The sequence below is a fragment of the Oculina patagonica genome, chromosome 10 (assembly GCF_052425735.1).
Source record: "Oculina patagonica isolate OP01 chromosome 10, crgOcupat, whole genome shotgun sequence".
NCBI lineage: Eukaryota > Metazoa > Cnidaria > Anthozoa > Scleractinia > Oculinidae > Oculina > Oculina patagonica.
In genome coordinates this window covers 21826104-21840247 of record NC_135767.1, presented here as the reverse complement: position 1 = coordinate 21840247, position 14144 = coordinate 21826104, and the positions used below count along the sequence as shown (strand labels likewise).

General features: G+C 38.1%; 1 protein-coding gene across 2 annotated transcripts; it reads left to right on the top strand.

The window, feature by feature from the left end:
* The first annotated feature begins 517 nt into the window (after positions 1 to 517).
* Positions 518 to 12266, top strand: LOC144628897 (cAMP-dependent protein kinase type II regulatory subunit-like). 2 transcript variants are annotated; one of them, XM_078487013.1, is made up of 14 exons: positions 518 to 936; positions 3855 to 3890; positions 4186 to 4238; positions 6006 to 6089; positions 6683 to 6789; positions 7232 to 7277; positions 7755 to 7816; positions 8366 to 8411; positions 8729 to 8776; positions 9161 to 9214; positions 9922 to 9996; positions 10766 to 10831; positions 11013 to 11139; positions 11913 to 12266. In XM_078487013.1, exons 1-14 carry the CDS (start codon positions 816 to 818, stop codon positions 12032 to 12034), a joined length of 1047 nt encoding a protein of 348 aa, XP_078343139.1. In that variant the 5' UTR covers positions 518 to 815; the 3' UTR covers positions 12035 to 12266. The 2 variants fall into 2 exon arrangements, with proteins under 2 accessions (XP_078343139.1, XP_078343138.1); XM_078487012.1 differs by lacking the exon at positions 518 to 936 and adding an exon at positions 2764 to 3499.
* The last annotated feature ends 1878 nt before the right edge of the window (positions 12267 to 14144 follow it).

The window sequence follows — 14144 nt, the reverse complement described above, 5'->3', positions numbered from 1 at the left end:
CTCCTCCGATTAATTTTATTTTTCTTAGCCGATTCTTTAGATTTTAATAAGTTAGTGAAGTTTCGTCAAGAAACTTCAAATTAAAACATTGAATGAAAAATAAACCACGAATTAATACTTGTGAATTAAATTTCCAGACGATATTCTAGAATATAAATATGCTTGCATGAACTTGAATAATATATTACCTCGCCTAGCTTATTCGGTTAGCCAATGAAAGAGCTTGAAAGTCAGTGTCACATGTATGTGTGAGAGATATCGCAAATATCACTTGAAATTTTTGTTATATTATTCTTCGATAAGATAATACCCCTTTTTGTTTCTCAAGGGGACACAAAAAGACTCTAAACTGTCATGAAAATGTCTGTTTACATAGTTTTGAGTCAGGCATAGTTACCAAGTACTTTGGTATAAGGAAAAGCTTTTCTGGCCGTGAGGGCTGGGCACCATTCGGGTTCTTTGACTTTCCTTGTTTGTGACCGTTTGTGACGTCGTTGTAAATTAATGACGTGCTAATCTGCATATCTGGCCATTAGTATCTAGTCACATCTAACTAAATTCACAAATCGTCAGCGCTGCATTTATTTTAATGGTAATCAAGGCAGCTGAACATCAACAATAGGACTCGAAAAAAAACCGCAGATAGCCGAATCGGATTTGAAATGGATTTGCCCTCTTCCAAACTACATTGAAGAACGAGCAATCGACGCTTCGCTTGGCTGGCCGTAACCTCCGCTAGCTAAATAAAACGGAGGGTTTTCCGTGGAGTTTTGGGGAAATTTCCTTGCTTATATCCTATCTGCTTGCTGTCAATTATGGCCCACAGCAGTAGTTGGAAGCGAATGAAAAAAGTCTTCTTTCCGTGGGGAAAAAAGAATCGAAATCCGCAGCCTCCACCGCCTCCGAGTTATAACGACGAGCTGACATCTTCCCCAGGTAGACCGGCCTGTTTTATTTTGTTCCGAAAAAAAATATTGTTCTAATATTTACTCTAGCTTCTAGGATTCTAGTTTGCCTACACCATTATACTAACGAAAAAACGAGCTGTAATGTAGATTCAGTAACCTAGAGCTTATGAATATAGCGGTTAATTTTTTATGGTTTGGTCAATTCGTATCTTCCCTATGGTTAGGGCGGCATCGAACCGGTGACTCGAAATTGCTCGATTAAGCGAGTATCTACATCTGAAATTAGATAAAAGCTTTCAAAAGCATTGAGGTTGCTACCTGCCAAGTAACAGGCTTAAATATAGGGTAAAATTTAGCCGAGTGTCCAAGTAGAGTATGCTGTTTAATTTGGCAGCGTTCTGGTTATATAATAATAGAAAAAGTAAGCTCATAAGCTCGCGCATGAGGCTTGCGGTATAAAATTGGTCTTGTTTTGATTCTTTGTGAAAAAGAAAAAAAAAGGAATTGTGTTTTCCTGTGGCGTTTAAAACTTGAAGTTATTAGTCATGTAGACCAGAATATAAACTTAAAGTAATATAGTCAAAAGCTTTAGTTTGCCATATGCTTTTTGGTTCGCAAATTGCAGGCGAGGAGCTGCCAATTGGTAAACATCGAGGATACATTAATTTAGGCCGGCTGGCTCGCGACAGTTGATTTTGTTGTGTTAGGGTAAGCACGTTTTATTTCGTGTAGCGACTATGTGGCCTTTTATTAAAACAGTGTTTGGGGTCTATATAATATTGTTTTGACCAGGAAAAAAAGCGAAAATATATAAAAAAGAAAAAAAAAACCGTCGAATTTCGATCGATCAGAAAACTTCCTTGAATCATATGCACATTCAATTCGTTAAGTGCGGCTCTAGGTGTTTTCATTACTTTCCTGTGGGTGGTTTGAAGTTTAAAAGAGATTATTCTAGAAGTTTGGATTTTAAAACTAAATAAGTTGCGTCATTTTTCAACCGTACGAATTAAAATATCAATGTATGGAAATAGAAGTAAGTAATGAGACAAATTGACAAAAACGAAATGCGCCAGTTAACGCCCAACGGAGCGCCTTTGTTGATAGCAAAAAATGCTACTTTAGAATATACAATAAAACTGCATTAAGCTTTCGTTGCAGCAAGAACATGCGGCTTTTGTAATAATATTGTGTAGTTTTAAGACGCAAAAACAAATTCTCGTTTTGCGTTGTCAATTTCTTCTGGCGATTGATTTATATCGGCAATTTTTTAAACGCGATTTTTTTACGATCTAAAACCCTGGCGAAAGTGACGTGCGAGACAACTAATGTCAGGTAATATTGAAGGCTAAATTGGAATTGTTATTTCTTTTTTGTAATTTACATTTCGAAGTTTCCGATGACAGCCGGCCGGCTTATAGTTCGTACCATTTTAAATATTAATTAGCTCTCTTTCGCTCGCGGAACTGCACAGTTAAAAGAAAATATTAAATGCTATAAATTTTTCACTACACACCCCATTATTCGGTCAAATGGTGGTCGTATTCTCAGTACGATGTTTTATTTATCTTATCTTACATCATGGTTTTAGAAAGAATATCCACATCCTAGGTAATTTAATCTACAATGGGTTATATAGTCGACAATTTGCATGACATGTATACAGACCATTGAAAATTAAAATCCAGACAACACCATACGTAACCATAGGTAACCAGGCCACGTCTATTAGAAGAAGCGACAATTACAATAACAATGGAAAGAAAAGTCACTTTTTTTTCTTTCTGATCGCCTATGACTTGAAAGTCTATAAATACATGCATTAAAAATTGAAACGAGTATGGTTCATCGCCCGCGCGCGGGACACACGACAAAATGCGTTCAAATAATTCGGTTCAGTGGCATAAAATGAACACTCCGATAAGAACGAAGCTAAATAGCCACTTTTATTCATTTATTTTGATTTCACTTATAGGGATAGTATAATACTTTTCAGTTTATTTGCAAGTACAGACAACTTGTACAGTAGCCTTAATTTTTCGAAACGACTCGTTTACTGCCAAGGAAACCCTCCAAAAGTAAACAAACTGACAGCCGCGCAAGATGATTGGCTACTCACTGAAATTCGTTGATCTGATTGGCTGTCAGCCCGGTCGGTCTGTCTTGAATGACGTTTGCCGCCAAAGTATCACGCAGGCGCCGTGACCGTGTAACCAGGATCTTTCCGCAGATGTATTTGCTCACTGACAACAACGGCAGCTCAATCACGAGAAATGAGAGTTGTCGGCTAAAACTACAAAGTAGCTAGTTGTATTTGGCAAGGGAGAATTATTCTAAGAGATTAAAAGAGGGCGATATGGATTTGGAACTACCTGCCGGCTTCACGGACCTTCTGCAAGAATTCACAGTTCATGTTTTGCAAGAGAAACCTGAAGATATTGTCGAGTTTGCAGCCAATTACTTCATGAAACTCAAACTGAAAGAAAAGCGCTCCAAGGACGGAACGAAAAAGAAATCGAAAGGTGTTAGCTTTACGAGCGAGGAAGTGAATGGTGATGGGAATTCTGATGATGAAGACAGCGAAGAAGAAATGGGTATGAACTTTACGGAGAGCTGCTACAAGTCACTACTTGTAAAATTTGGTAGTTTTCAGCCATGAGCGAGGTCTCGATACTCCGGAAGGATCTCAAGAACCCTTCAGGCGTTTATTTCATTAGCATTTCACTCTTTGCGAGTCCTAGAACTTCTCATTAGCTGTAGATTATTGTTAAGCTTAAGCTTCTGTGTTCACAGCTTAGCGTTGTGTTTGCTGCAGTATAGAATCTGTAGAATCCAGCAGTGCGCTTTGCTTTTCAGCTTATCTTGCTAATTACTTCGCGATGAAGGCTTTGTAGAGTATGATCTTTCTTTAACTTCTCTAACTGTTCAGTTTGTTTTGAATATTTTCAGAACCACCGAAAAACCGCTACGCAAGGCGCCAGTCAGGTGAGCTACACGAAATGTACACGTAGTTGTGGTTTTCATCTTCGCTGTTCGTTTCACGCCAAAGTGGCTTTTTTATGCGTGAAAGATTTGATTTTAACTCTGCTACCTGGTGAGCGTGTTTAGTCGCAAAATTGTCGCCATAAATTTGTACGTTCATGACCTAATGTAAGCTTAAACGCTTCTCTCAACTTTGTAATATTTCTAGCAAGTAAGGAACGATACATTCGCTCGGACGAGGCGCAATGCCTTCATTTCCGAGGACAGACCTGATATTTTGATTGCTTTAATATTTCAGTTTGTGCAGAACCACTGAACCCCGACTCGGACGAAGAAGGCGACGAGAATCCGGTTAGTAAAGCATTAGTCAATTACCGTTTACGCTTGGATTCGTTTGTACTTATGTTTGTATATTGGATGCAAAGAAATCTACATTATTTTGCTTAAATTAAGCCGGTGTTTGTTTCATTGTTAGTTCTTGTGATTTAATTTACAAATAGCAGCGTGCTGAAGATTAGATTAAAATTCAAAGAAAATCTTTAGATCTTCGACTGAAACAAGTCTGTTATTTAAATTCAAACACAGCAACCATTTTGTATTTGAAGTATATTTATTGAAAGAGCGTTGCAAAGTAAATTTATAAGTCTCCTTTGCTTGTTGTTTCTAATATTGTGCGACTGACAACTTAGAAATAAAAGCAATCAAAGCTTTTATCTTAATGATTAAAATTCAAGCATAAAAGTGTTTAAATGCATTGTTTGTGGTTAAAATATTCAAGTGCAATTGTGCATCTGTAGTCATTAGCCATATATCAGTTCTACAATATTTTCCTGTTTTTGAGTACATCACGTTTCTAGAGGTAGCTGGTTTTGTATGAACTAGCCTTTAACTCCAGCCATCTCTATTGGTTGCTACTACCAAGAAAGATGTCTGAATCAAAAAGTTGCTAAGGAAATCTAGTGACATCACTTTTGCCTTAATTTCGAGCAAGAAAAAAAATCTAATATAAAAAACGAAAACCCCCCCATAAAAGGCCTACTATTCTGAGGAGGCAATTCTAGTACACAAAGGAAGAGGTTACGGGGAACAAAGTTGTTCTTCTACTAGCTGACACAAAGTGTACGTATATAGTAAATAATAAAGATGGTAAATTTCAAGCTCGGTGATAAATAGCGAAATATTTGATGGCATAAGCAGCTATTGATTCAGACATCTCTCTGAGGGGGACATTGGGGTGTGCTGAACACCACATTAGCACAAAAAATTCAGCAAATATGCAATGCTACGAAAAAATTCAGAAATTACCGCAAGGTCGTAGTAAGCCTGCATAGCTGGCGGTTTTATTGTTGCAGGGGCAAAAAGAGAAGCAAAAACAAGCAGGGGGACTGTGGAAATGATGACATGACTTTTTACTGGTTTATAAACAGTCCAATCATCTACGTATCATGCTGTTTCAGCTTGTTTTGAAACAGACTGTCTTTGAGCCCAAAACGATAACTTAGGAAATGCATCAACTGTCAGTTTTGAAGAATGACCATCTTCGACCAAGACTGCAATTCCAGATTAAAATTACTGAAATACCACATGAAAAAATGACCATACCAAACCCCAATGTCGCCCTCCTCTCTCCCAACTAAGCGACCAGAGAAGGTGGCTGAAATCAAGGCTGAATAAAAAACTACCACTGATTTGTAGTGAACTTATAAAAAGTTTAATGGGAGGCATAAATGTTGATGAAAAAGGTGATAAGGTCAAGTGAGGTTCGACACTCAGCTGGGATAGCTGTTTGGTCAAAATTTTCTAAATAAATGAATAAAAATTATAAACTGACTGTGTTAAGATTTTCCCGCGGGGCGCGCGCGCGCCCAGCGCGAGAAAAAAAATTATTTAAATTAAAAAAATTAGATAAAAAAAAAAAAACCAAAATTTTTTTTTACCCTTTGTTTGCCCCCTTTTTCGGACACGATGTGCTTCACTTGTGCTTGCACGCTAGTGAAAACCAGGCTTTAAGCTCCAGATTAAGAGATGTAATGAATATTGTGCAGGTACAGGAGTCATGCTGTGGTATTTAGTTTTTTTCTTTAAAAAAATAAAAAATTGCATTCATTTCACTTCCAGGTTGTTTATCCCAAATCAGATGATCAGCGGAAAAGACTAAATGATGCAATCAAGAACATCTTGCTTTTCAAGAATGTTGCTCCAGTAAGTTTTTCAGCCTTTTTTTAAAGTTGGGAATCGTAACTGTCATGCGAAGGAATCTCACTCTTTTCATTGCAGTTCACACATGATTAATTTCTTTTATTTGTATTCATCATCTGATAAGCAGTAAAAAGGTAAGGTAAACCTTGTGGCCCATCAGACCAGGGCTTATCTCGGTTTCCATAGCATAAAGCGACAAGGAGTATACTACTCCCCCCAGGATGGGATGCTAGTCAATTGGAGAGTTACCCTCAACATTAACTTCACCAGTACTCATTTGTACACCTGGGTGGAGAGAGGCACTGTGAGAGTACCGTATATGTGGGTTGAGTTTGATGTTTGTTCTCACTCTGCTCCGAGGGTTTTTCTCTGGGTTCCCCAGTATTCCTCCCTCCTCAAAAACTAACACTTCTAAATTTCAATTCGATCAAGAATCGGAGGGCCACAGGTTTGTTAGTTGCAATTACTTTTATGTGCAACCCCCTTAAGATAATGCCAATTTATTTAATTTATTATTTTTACACCAATAACTTATAAGAGAACAGCACAGAGAATTTAATTTTCAAAGGACTCACTATTTTTTTTTTCATTTCTAGGAACAACTAAATGAAGTGCTTGATGCTATGTTTGAGAGAAAAGTTCAACCTGGAGATCATGTCATAGATCAAGGAGACGATGGTGACAACTTTTACGTCATAGACAAGTACGTGTGGCATTTTGTAGTCTCTGTTATGTCTTAAGGCGATTACTAGATTATTGTCGAAACGATGTTTATTATTTATTTAGTACAGTTGAACCCCGTTATTTCGAACCGTCAGGGGAAACAAAAAATAGTTCGAAATAGCGGGAGTTCGAAATAGCCGATAGTAAATGACTGAAGGGCAAATCCAAGGGAAACGGGTTTTAGTTCGAATTAACGGGGAATTCAAAATAACCGAGTTCGAATTAGCGAGGTTCAACTGTAGTTCTTTAAAATTATAAGTAGTTCATGAAAATTGTAGCTGTAGGCACTACAAAATTTGTTCTTTGTAGTGGTAGAGCATTTGTACTCTAGAGTAACAAGGTCATGAAACTCATACACAAATTCTAGTGAATTGTTTTGACTTTACTGCTACAAATATTTATCTTGTTGCTCTTTTTTACAGGGGCGTCTATGATATTTATGTGAAAATTGATGGCCAAGATAAACTGGTAAGCAGTGATGACAATCATGATAGTTTTTACTTTGGGCCATCAAGGGCAACTAAATAATGTATCCTGGTTTTTGATGACTGCCTGCCTTAAATACTACTAACTAAGCATTGACCTGTACAGTGTAAGTGTAAGTAAAAGTGCACTGGTCTTTATACCACTAATTGAAAACTGAGAAAAGAGACACAATGTTGCTGTAGAAAATGATGCCATAGGTTAGAGACCATGCAATCCATCTGTCAGCTCAGATGAATGAAACTATGGTAATCCTGCTTTCTACCAAACCTTTAAGACAAAAAGGTGACCTTACAATGTTGCCCATTTTAACTACAATATTGCTGCCCACTCCGCAAAAATTAGCACCCTTCTTAAGCACTCAACACTGTACATAACTCCTCACTTGGTACTTGGGCATTCCTTTGTTGATAAACAGCCATTAAAAACTAAATGTGCACTATCAACTGGTTTGATTGACAGGTAGGGGCATACAATGAGAAAGGAAGTTTTGGCGAACTGGCATTGATGTATAACACACCCAGGTAACATTAAGACGGATTCCGCTGAAGGTTCGAGAAATGAGTGCGAAAATTAAGTACCAAAAATCTACTCATAGCACGGCAACATTTTGTATACTATTTTAAAGATCTTATCGAAATTTATTTGTCTTAGTGACCCCGTAATTAAATTCTAAAGCATTCTCGAGAAAATTAAAGTAAAATCTCGTAAAAATGTTTAAAACGGGCGCCATTTTGTTTTGAACTGGCGCGAAACATCCGTTTTAACTGAAATATTGACAACTTCAAATCCATTTTTCTCGCGCGGGGTCAGCTTGAGTGCTAATTTTTTGGCAGGTTTTTGTAAGCTGTACTTAAACTGTTACCATGCTAAGAGGCCTTTTTGGTAACTTTATTTTTGCCTGTATTGCTCGAATGTTGGGCGGAAACCATCTTAACAGCTATACTTAAACTTTCTCAGTTTGCTGTGTGCACAATCCCACAATATTCAAACCTCTTCAGTAAACTCCTTTTGAGATATTTTGATTATTATGAGCAAAATCCCATAATTGCATTATGTGTTTTTTCTTGTAGGGCAGCAACAATTGTTGCAACTTCTGAAGGAATTCTCTGGGCTCTGGTAAGGATGTAAACTCTTGTGTGACAATCACGTTATAATTTGATTTATTTTGGGCAGGCTACATTTACTTGTATAAGCCTACCCATTTACGTCATTTCTCAGTCAGGATTTTTAAGTTAGAATTATTTTGGCCCATCTGGTTCCACAGCACAATTTTGCTTTTGAAATTATACTTGAAATTCCTTCAAATTAAAATCTCAAATCACAGACACAATTACCAAATGGAGATTTGGACGACTCATTGCCAATGAATGTTTGTTATCACTTCATGATAACACATATTAATAATTTTATTTTCATTTTTTATCATTTAACAGGACAGAAATACATTTAGGAGGATATTATTAAAGGCAGCAGCCAAAAAGGTAAATATTCTACTCAGAGTCTATAATAATTTGTATGTTATTCATTAGTGTATCGGTACTTTTAATCGTTTTTTTTTTGTGAGAAAGGGAACAGTTGATTGTTTTTGAGATCCATGTTTTTGATGTCCATGAGAAAGATACCTATTTGGGTGTAGCTGTCCAATAACATCAAACAAAAGATGAACATGATTCTTAGTCAATCAGAATGAATTTTTCTGAAGATGATCAACTCTTCCTTTGATTCCCATAACGTGGCTGTTTGAATTTATTAAAAAAAACAATGTAAAGAGTAGGAATTGATCGAAAGCCAGTAAATGTTAGTTTAGGAAATACTGTAGTGTGAAGTGATGTTAGTAAGGTTGATCATATATTTTTGTCCCTCAGAGAAGAATTCATGAAAATTTACTGGAAAATGTTCCCATGTTGAAAGAGATTACGGTAAGTTTACAGTCGTCAACCACAAGCTGAATACCTAGTGCTATCAGCCTGCAATATACGCAAAGGACTCCGGCTACATAACCCTCTGCATGAATTGCAGGCCTATAATACTGGGTTAATTTATTTTAGGGTATGAACATTAATTTTATTCAATTGAGAACTTTGTCAATGATGGAAACCCATAGCCTGCAGCACAGGCATATTTTTTGGCGAGCAAGTGCTCAGCATTCGTCACAAAATGGGTGGCCACCATCTTGGATTTTAAAGGCAGATGAAGTTTTTGGATAGTAAAAAATTGTGACCAAGGGGGTGGTCATTGGGCCAAACCTAACACGGTGGTGACTCTGCCTGATTGTCAGACAGTAACTTGTGCGCCCTCAGAAAATGCCTGTAATACTGCATGCTACCTGCCCACAACCCTTGGGACCGCTGAAAGAGTGTCCCCTTTGGGAGGTTAAAAATGTAGTGTTTTACATGGTTGTAGCTTCCGACGCAGATGTTCTTTTGGCTTGTCATGCGATCTTTCCTCCCCAAAGTTGGGGAGGAAGATTGCGTGACGAGGCAAAAGAACCTTTGCGTAGGAGACTGTGGCTGGGGCCATGATTTTGTCAACCTACAGGAGGTGTTTGTCAGCATTAGTTGGACTTGATTACCTTTGAACTATGTGCAATCAAATTAAAAAAAATTGTTGAATATTTGTTCAACAGGAGTACGAGAGAATGAACTTAGCTGATGCACTACAGTCCAAGAGATTCAAAGATGGAGAATGTGTGATACAACAGGTAAGATGTTTAGAGCCTTAATGAAAATTCAATCTACATCAGTGAAAAAAAATTCTTCTTTTAGCTAGCCTGTATAGCGGGTGTAAAATGGAGAGGGAAAGGGGGGCGGGAGCATGGCAGCTCTTACTCTTAATCTCGGCTCATGGGACCGCGATGTTAAGTCTTGATTCTATCAAGACAGTACCCTTTTTGTGACTTTCCCAGTGTGGACCAGTGTGCTGTCTGATTGGTTGTCACTTGCTACCATGATAAGCCAATCAGAGACACGATGCAGATCTCTGTAAATTTACCCCCTAGCATGAGGGTTTTTGAGTCAAACGTCAGAAGTTTCTTGAGCAGGAGAAGAGGCGGGCACCCTTGCGCATGCATTTCGCCAATGTCTTCTGTCATCTGAGTATTGCTAATCAAGGTTTTGTGTCAGCTTGGTATTGCCTATTATGTGCAGACTATGCTTTGGCTTTTTCTAAACTTGAAAAAAGTTAGGGAATTTCGTTTGGGAATTTTTGTTCGGGTATAATGTGTTCACTTTGAATTTTCCTCAAAGATCCCCTCCCATTTTGGTTGAGATGCAAAATTTGGTGGGACAACCTTTTTAGAAGTTTTATAAGTTTCATTTTTCTGGGAAGGGCGGACCCAAATTTCTGGAATTTTTGACTAAGTAGAGAACGCCCCAAGTTAGAGTATTTTACTCAGGTAGTAGGATGTGAGAACAGTAACGTGATGAAAACTATTTTTTACTCTTAATTAATTAATAATTTCTCATTCACAGGGAGACGATGCAGACTGTATGTACTTTGTAGAGAGTGGAATGGCATCGATTAGGATACGCAATCAGGTAACTTTGGGTTTCTGAGTTAAGCTTTGTAATTTAAGATTCAAGACTACAATGTGCTTACAGAGGAACATAGGTTCTTTGTGAAAGTATCCACAAGAACTATGAACTGCGAAAGGTTCAAAAGTGCGCATAACAAAAAAAACTCTCCAAGATTAATGTTTTTATGCTTTTTTTTGTTTAGGATGACCCAACAGAAGAAGTGGAACTGACACAATGCACAAAAGGAGGTTACTTCGGTGAACTGGCCCTTGTTACCCACAAACCACGTGCAGCCTCAGTGTATGCAGTGGGAGACCTTGTTTGTGCAGGTACGATTAATACTCAAATTTATGACTTATCCTCCACTATAAAATCTTTCTTTTTTTCATATCCGATTCGTTAAACGCTTTGTGTGCCAAGGTTCCAATGAGGCGTACTGGTAGAAAGTCATGGAATTTCAATTTTGAAACATGAAACTGGATATCCTGTCACCAGAATTTGATATAATGAAAAATCGCATTGTTGTTTTGGACATCACCCCAGCTAGGAGGGTTACCCCACCTTAAGCCTGCGTTGCAGACAAACTAATCGAGGATTTTTGTGACACGTCCGGCTGCAATGCAGGCTACCCCACCTTCAGCCTTTACATGGAGAAGACTCACCCCAGTTAAGCGGGTTACCCGGCCCGGCTTACCGGGTGACCCGCCTCAATGAGGTACCCTACTTCTGATGTGAACATGATCTAGAAAAAAAGTGGAGATTGTATGGAGACATTGGTTACCCCACCGGGGCGGGGTACCTCACCTTTCCGGGGTCCCCCACCTCCATGTGAACAGGCCCTTAAGGTCTTAATTCTTAGCCATCGACTTTTTATTTTATACAGTCATTTGAAGTTGGAATTTTAGAACAGAAATTGAAAAGTTAACGAATCCTATTAAATATGAACCGAGAAAAAATTGACCAAGCTCTCCACGAGTCTTCCTGTAGCTCAATGATTAGAGCACCCGGCCGCTTTGCAGAACGCCAGGGGTGCGATTCCCTTCAGGGACTCAGAGTGTTCTTTTCCCACGCTAAAGCATGTCATTTTTTATTTTTTTTTTAGTTCTCGATGTTCACGCCTTTGAGAGACTACTTGGCCCTTGTATGGACATCATGAAAAGAAGCATAGATGGCTATGAAGAACAACTTAAGAAACTTGGTTTAGGTCATGCCGAGTTGCGGTGAAATTTTAAATCCAAATTGCACCATGATACGATTTTAAAACTGTTCAAAGATGGCCTATTTTTAGACAAAAGAATGTTTTATCATTTTTCCCATTGCATTGTTGCCAGCAATTTGTTTTGGAGCTTACTCTAGCCGGGAAAATTGCCATCGCATTCAGTTAGTTCCGTTGTGTATTTATAAATACTGTTATTAAGATTAGTGTTTGCGTTGAAAAATAAATTGGATTATAATTTATTGTTTAATAAATCACTTTCTTACATCAGAGATACGAATGCATCAGAAATGGTTATCCCAGTTCTGGTCACTTCAACTGTAAATAAAGCTTATTTATTAAAAAAAAGTCAGTTTCTTTTAATGATTGTCTGGCTGGAAAGCATTCTCGTTCCCAGACCTCTCGTTTCTTTTGGTCACGTGGTCGGCGAAACGAATCGCGAAACTAGTACACTCTTTTTTTTCTATAAGAATCTTGTTTATAAGAATATCGAGGCTGAAATTTGTGATTTTTTAAGAATATCTTAAGAATAAGCCCGAGGCTGATGTTTTTGAAAAGAATATAATTTTGAGTTGAAAATTTGTAAATACAATGCAATTAATTATGTTTTTAATTGAAACAAAATCAGGTGTTTTCATTTCCTTCATTGCATCATTGCTTTGCCTTCATTGCATCAATGCTTTGTGTTTAAAAAGCCAAACGGCCAAGTGTTATCTGACGCGACATCTTGATCTTGCAGGCTGCAAGGCTAGGAGCGATGCAACACTTGCAAAATGTAACACGATACAGAATTGGACACCAAACACTTGTAATTGATTACCCAATACTTGCTAAAACGGACACGGTATTTTCTAAGAATGTTCATAAGAATATTTTCAGCCTAAAATCGGCAGAAAAATAAGAATACTCAGCCTGGGTCGGAAAAACTGTATTCTTATAAAAAAAAAGAGTGTAGCTCAGAAGACGAGAAGGGCTGAAAAGCTGCAGGGCTAGTCTTGTTTTCTTGAGTCATAGCTGGCTTTGTCCCAGCTAGGCCTTTCTCGATTATGCTAGCATTTTTTCCGGCATTTTTTGGGAAAACGAGCATTTTTTTCGTTTTTTCTTGAAAAAGAATTGCTAGCATTTTCTGTCATTTTTTATGACTGTGATCCAGATTTCAGCACTCAGAACTTAGAAGGAAAAATAATCCTAAAGTTTCACAATTTTGATTACTTAATTTGATTGTTTTCTGTCTGTTTCGAGTCGACTGTTTGTGCGTTGTATTACTTGTGTGTGTACACCAACGGAAAAAAGGTATGGGTGGTCAGCGGGTAACTCTTTCTCTTGCTCAGCCAAGATCAGCGAAGATGGCGTCGGCCATGAACTTGCAAAATAGACCAGTTCCATCATCTATGAGAAGTGATCGATCACTCCAGTCCACTACAGTATCACCTGTTGTTGATATGAGCATATAATGTAAGAGTTTGTACGTTTTGTTTGAAATAAAACAAAGCATTCTTTGGAATTCAAGTGGCATTTTTTAAAGAAATCAGGCATTATTTTAGCATTTTTTTGGCTTTATTCGAGAATTTCTAGTAGCATTCATGAATGCCAGTTTTACTAGCATAATCGAGAAAGGCCTAGTCCCAGCCGAACTGTTGGGTGTGGGCCAGGCATTTTAAATTCCACGTGTGCAATCTTTTTGAACGATGAAATCTGAATATTTTTGGACGACGTCCCTCGGAGGCGCTCAACAGGGATGAGGGTCCCCAATGGGGTTTTCGGAATGGATCCGGCCATCCCGGCTAAAATTTTTCCGACCATTTAATCCCTTGCCTCAACGATTAAAGGCATTTCAGTGGGTGTATCCTTTCTTTCTGTTTAACTGGCACGTGAAAAATACGGGTGACGTTCACGAAAATCACAACTTGATTTCATTCACAAGCAGATCAGTAAAGTACGGTGACGAAAAAATAACGGCTCGGTTCTTTTACCGAGTGACATTTCCCGAATCCCGCCTCCTAAAATCGCCAATTTACGTGTCCCATTCAATTATTTTAAATCCTGAATCTCTCTCTTTTTCATCTAACGCCCAAAGCCAAATCCCGGATCCCGTAAAACCACTGGGGATCTTGGGTA